The 6,238-nt window shown below is 44.4% G+C and overlaps 1 protein-coding gene across 1 annotated transcript; it reads right to left on the bottom strand.

The window, feature by feature from the left end:
• Positions 1-1,323: 1,323 nt before the first annotated feature.
• PCDH20 (protocadherin 20) lies at positions 1,324-6,236 on the bottom strand. Its single transcript, XM_025207731.1, has 2 exons — positions 6,186-6,236; positions 1,324-5,422 (listed from the first exon to the last, which is right to left on the bottom strand). The coding sequence occupies exons 1-2, from the start codon at positions 6,234-6,236 to the stop codon at positions 2,732-2,734; spliced, it is 2,742 nt and encodes a 913-aa protein (XP_025063516.1). The 3' UTR covers positions 1,324-2,731.
• Positions 6,237-6,238: the final 2 nt, after the last annotated feature.

Here is a 6,238-nt window from a genome sequence, read left to right as displayed (position 1 = left end):
CAAAATATAAATATGTGTTTTCCAAAAGAGAGAGAGAGAGAGAGAGAAAGGAAGGAAGAATGGAATCCTGTCTTGCAGCATTTACCTTCTTCAGTGAGATTACCTGAAAAGGGGGTTTTCATGAGATTGAATATGATAACCTAACACTGAAAAGTTCCTTACACCAAAGAAGGAGTATATGATCTTATCTACTTATGACAGTGCTTGTTTCAGTGAAACTGATTTATTAAAACAAGGAGCAAAAGACTGTGCACACAATTATTAAAACAGGGTCATCTAAGTTAATCAAATATTAAACAGGAACTGTTTAAGCCAAACTAAAAACGCCACACTTTAATTAGTAAATTAGTGCAATTTTGCGTGTTGACAAGGCCTGAGTGAAAAACCCACAATCTTGACCATTTTAAGATTGCAGGATTCCATGATTTTAAAGTTATGGTCTTGTTCCTGCTTATATTTAAGTAAATGATAAAACTGTTATCAACTTTACTGGAACCAAGAATGGACTTGGAGTTTGAAAAATCCAGAAACAATGCAGAAACCCAGAAACAATGCAGAAAATGCTATTTAACTTTTACTTAACCTGTCACTATATTCAAGAAATGATATGTCCGGGATGAAGCAATAGCCCACCAAAACATCATAATATATCTCCTATAAAGAAACCATTTTCAAAGAATTAATGCTATTTTTCTTCAGAGATAATAATCGCTGTCTCTTTTTTGACACATGAATTTTCATGGATACATACCATTTTCATATATTAATAATATTAAAAGGAAAAAAACAAGGTGATTAACCAGAGGCATTTGACAGACTGAATTAATTTTTTATGGACTATAGCCAACTAACAGTGCACAAACAAAGCATGTCCGGAAAGTGTCTAATAAAATGTTAATATTTGGAACTAGTTAAAAAAATATTCTGAAAGAAAATTTTGCTAGTAAGGCAAAAAATGGGCCAAATTCTGATACTCTTGCTTATACTAAAAAACAACACTGATTTCAGTGGGCCTATAGTGGAGAAAAATATTAGTCAACTTTTATATAGTAAATCTATAGATGTACTGCATATATTAGTTAAATGAGAACCTGATTCTGTGCCATTTATATCAATTGAAGCCTTGCCACAAACTTCAGTGGGTGGAAGACTATTCCCCAAATGACTGTTTTGAAGCATAATATGTTTTGGAAGTAGTATAAAATTATGGCATAAATTACATCAGAAGTAGAGCAGTAAATGACCAGATAAATGTGAGAAGATATAGTCTGTAAAAAGAGTAAGCTTCAGCTATATCATTAAAATGCTAGTACAGACGGAATGAATTATTATGAAAATATATAGCTTTAATTTGCAGACATATAAACACTTTTGGTACAGTACAGACATATGATGCCAAAAATCAAAATAATCAATCTTAAGCTTAACACTTATTTACCTTGTTTACACAGATAAATTTGATGTAACCATCATACAAAAGATAGTTCCCAGCTCTTACAATGAAGTGAAAGTAATACATCACTGATAAATCTGCTTTGTTGCAGAGGATACAGCAAAGAATAAATTATCAAGAAAATATGTCACCAGTCTTACACGTAAGATTTTGGATCTGATCCAAAAGCAAAGCCAATAAAAAGGAGCCAGGAGTAGGAGCCAAAACTCAGAAATTAGATCTTACACATGAAATACCAATCCAGAGAGCAGCAATAGTCAGTATAAACTAAGTCCTAAAATTGCTAATAATATGAAATGATTTTTGTTTTCATCTGACAGAACAGATTCAGAAGTATCACGTAAAAATATATTACACAACCAAAGTGATGAAGTACTACTGACAGATTGCTGAAAGTACAAAAAAAAATTAACAATTCCATGACAGCTAAGGATTTAGCCATTCCCTTGCTTCCTTGTATCTGGCCACAGACTTATTGAGAGGGGCATAGAGTTTTGTCTGTCTTTGCTGTAAGTACTATTAATACAATTTTCCATGATAATGGCCAGTAAACTGCTGGAGCAACTGGTAATTTGTGCAAAGATAATAGCCCTGCAGTAAATGAAAGATTTAGATGTCACAGCAGTTCAAATTCTCACTGTGTGACAACATCTTGCATTCTTGCTCCACAGGAATTGCACTTCTTTTTAATGCCTTTTCTTTCATAATGAGCAAACTTTACTTGTGAGGTAATAAACATTCTCTTTGTTTTCCTAGTGCATTTTCTTTTCCCTATTCTTTTTGCTTTACATACAGTAGGGCACACCTTTCTTTTGTGTAAATGTGTCTATGCCTGTGTATGTTTTATTTTATAATCAATATATTTAAAATATACAATATACTCTGCATTTGTCTCATGGACAGTACCTCAAACAGTTCCCCGCACAGGAGTAGCTGAAGCCCTCTTGTGGTTACAATGACTTTTAAACTGAAGTTTAATGCATTATCATCTTACCTTCCTTTTTCTTTGCGATCACTGATCTGATTGGTTTATGAAGGCTGAAAATGATATCCGTGTTTTCAGAGAAAGATTGCTAGCTGTTAGTACTAAGATTTCATAAAAAAGCTGTACACTGAATTTGAAGTTAAAAAACTGTAAACAGCTATTTACATGTATATTATTATCAAATTATAAATTAGTGGTCCTTCATTGTAATCTCTGTCAACACACGTTCCATTTGGAGTTTCAGTATCATCCAGGGTTTGTTAGACGTCGTTTGAAATGTCTGTATGGAAACCTCAGATATTCGAAATCTCCATCGGTTTTTTCTCCAACATGTGTAGGTTAATTCTTCTGTTTAGTGGGATTTGTACTTCCAAATTTTCATCTGCACTGTGAGGCTTTTTCCCTTTCCTTAAACAGATGTAAATGCCCATCCCAGTCACTAGGGTGATTGATCCCAAGCTTATTATTGACAGAGCTACTAAGGTAGGCACACAAGATGCTGACTCTATTTTTTTATGTGTAGGCTCTATAGATATTTGTGGCAGTTTTTCCTCTATATTGATATCAGGTTCCTTTCTTAACAAACTTTCAATATAGCTCTCATTGCTAACAGTGTCATTGACAAAAAGGTTTACCATGACTGTAGAGTGGAGTGGCTCTGGGTAGCCATGATCACTGACTTTCACAAGCAGCCGATACAGACCATAGTCATTCTGCATCAGTGCCTCCTCCAAGGTGATATTACCCGTTTTCGGATCAATCCGAAATGATTCAGGTCGAGGACCTCTTCTACCTATGATGCTGTAAGCTATGACAGCATTCATGCCTGTGTCTTTATCTACAGCATACACCTCAGTGATGGGAGAGCCAGGAAGAGTAGATGGAAGTACCAACAGATAGGACATGTTAGATTGAGGAAACAAGACCAGAGGGGGGTTGTCATTTATGTCCAGAAGAAGAACTGTTATTTTTGCAGTAGAAGACAAAGCAGGATCACCTCCATCGACAGCTTCAATCCACAGGACATAGGAACTTTGCTGCTCCCTGTCCAGAGAGACTTTAGCTCTCAAAATGCCTTTGCCAGTATCTATGACAAAAATATCACTTCCATTTACAACTGAAAGGGCAACCCATCCATTTTGCCCTGAATCAGCATCTGTGACACTGATAACTCCAATTTCACCAAAACCTGGAAAGTTTTCTGGTACAAAAAAGCTGAAATCCTTATTGATAAATCTAGGACTATTGTCATTTTTATCCAGTACTGTGATGGTGACAGTAGCTATTGATTCTCGGGGGGGCAATCCAGAATCTACTGCCTTGACAGTGTACCTGTATTTCTCTTTTTCCTCTCTGTCCAGCTGGGTGGAAACTGTAAGAACTCCAGTGGTTTTATCTAAAGCAAAATAGGATGGAGCATCAGGCCCTAGATAATAGGACACTTTCCCTCTCTCTCCACTGTCAGCATCTGTTGCATGCAATTTGGCCAAGAAAGCATTGGGGACATTGTTTTCCTCAATGGATAATTCTATTAATTGTTGAGAGAAAACTGGTGAGTTGTCATTATCATCCAGAACTTGCACTTTAATTATTTTGTTGACGTGAAATCCCTCTGAGTTCCATGCAACCACTGATATTTCATAGAGCTGCTGTACCTCATAGTCCAAAGGCTTTGTAGTCTCTAACAGATATTCATTATTGTACGGTTTATATGGCGTCAATCTGAATGGCCCATCACCATCTAAGTAGCAATCAACTTTGTATTTTTCATCTGGGTCTTTTATGGTAAAAAATGCAATTGGAGTGTTTACAGGCTCCAATTCTTTCAAGTAAACTACCCCGTCTACTTCATTAGCTATGAAACGAGGGACCACCTCTGGAGGTCTCATCATGACTTTGATGATGGACACTAGGACAGTGATCACAGCAGGGATGCACCCAGGACCGTTGGCCAAAATGATCAACCGGTGGAGCCGGGGAGTATCACCATCAATCTTCCTGGAGAGTTCAACAATGCCTTTGCTTTCATCCAGGTGGAACAAGTCTTTGGAAGGCTGTGGGACCTTCTGGCTGTAGGAGTAGGTGATCTGGGCATTGGAACCCAAGTCCGCATCCAGAGCATGGACAGTGGCCACGCGGGCCCCAGTGCTGGAATTCCCACATAGGGTGACGTTGAGCTGGGACTCACCGAACTGGGGGCAGTTGTCATTGACGTCACTGATGCCAACGGTGAGGGTGGCACTGCCAACCAGCGGAGGAGTGCCCCCATCCTCTGCGAAGATGAGGGTGACGTACTCGCCCCTGGCCTCCCTGTCCAAGGCACCCATGACAATGAGGTAGGGGGTCCTCTCCCCACTCTCATTCTCCTCCACGTCCAGCGTGAAGACCCCATAGTCGTCCCGCAGGCGGTAGGTCTGGACACCGTTGGTGCCCACATCAGGGTCCAGGGCTGGGTGCTCGATGGCCAGGCGTGTGTTGACCGGTGCGTTCTCAGGCACCCAGAGGCGGATGTGGGGCACGGGGAAGCGCGGGGCATTGTCATTGACATCGCGGATGGCAATCTTCACCTTCACCAGGCGGAAGTACTCCTGGGGCAGCACCAGCACATCCAGCAGCAGCAGGCATGCCTCAGGTGAGGGCGCGGGTGGCGAGGTGCCGGCACCGTTTTCTGCACACAGCACCTCGCGGTCGATTTCCAGTGTTGACGTGTGCAGCTCCCCCGAGCGGTTGTCCAGGCTCACATACTGGCCACCCAGCCCCTGCGATGCCAGGCTGAAGCTCAGCGCCGGCCCCTGGGCTATTGCTAGTGCTGCCCCCATCTCCTCCTCTGCTGCCCAGCCAGGCAGCTGCAGGTCCCTTGCCAGGCTTCCGATGAGCACTCCGGCCGGCAGCCCCTCATTGAGGCTGTAGAAGAGCTCAGTGGCGCGGCTGTAGCTGGCAAAGCAGTTGAAGGGGCCGGTGAAGAGCAGGACGAGGAATAAATGCTGCGTGGAGGGGGCGGAAAGAAAACACAGGGTTAGGCAGCAGATCCCGCTGGCTGGAGCATCCGTTCCACAGCCCCCAGCACCTGGGGTGCACCCCAATGCCCCTCCCCACGCAAGCAGCAGCCACCCCTCTGCACCAGGCACAGGGGCTTAGACAGCAGATCCTCCTGGCTGGAGCATCACAGCCCCCAGCATATGGGATGCACCCCAACCCCCTTCCCTATGCCATCAGCAGCCACCCCTATGCACTAGGCACAGGGGGTTAGACAGCAGGTCTGCCTGGCTGGAGCATCCCCTCCACAACCCCCAACCCATGGGATGCACCCCTCCCCCTTCAATCAGCACCCACCCCTATGCCCTATGCACAAGGTGGACAGCAAATCTGCCTCGCTGGAGCATCACAGCCCCCAACCCATGGGATGCCCCCACATGCAATCAGCAGCCACCCCTATGCACCAGGCACAGGGGGGCAGACAGCAGATCTACCTGGCTGGAGGATCACAGCCCGAGCCCATGGGATGCACCCCCCCCCCCGCATGCAATCAGCAGCACCACACATCCAACCCCGCCAGGTCCCGGGAGCCCCCCGATGCATGGCTCTTCCCCTCGGCGGGGGCACGGAAAGTTTGGCAGGGGAGGGGGCCATTTGCCCAGCCCCTTGCCCCGCACGAAGAGCCCGGGTCCCCCCACGCAACGCCCCGCGCAGGCACCTTCCCCCATGAAGTTGCCCGGGACGCGCTCGCCACCCGGCCGCGCTGCCTACCTGCAGGCTCCCGCGCGCGGCGGAGCTGGCGGGCCGGCGCGGCTGTCCCATGG

This window comes from Alligator sinensis, unplaced genomic scaffold, assembly GCF_000455745.1.
Source record: "Alligator sinensis unplaced genomic scaffold, ASM45574v1 scaffold80_1, whole genome shotgun sequence".
NCBI lineage: Eukaryota > Metazoa > Chordata > Crocodylia > Alligatoridae > Alligator > Alligator sinensis.
Note: the sequence above shows the minus strand (reverse complement) of the source record. Positions and strands in the feature narration are given on the sequence as shown.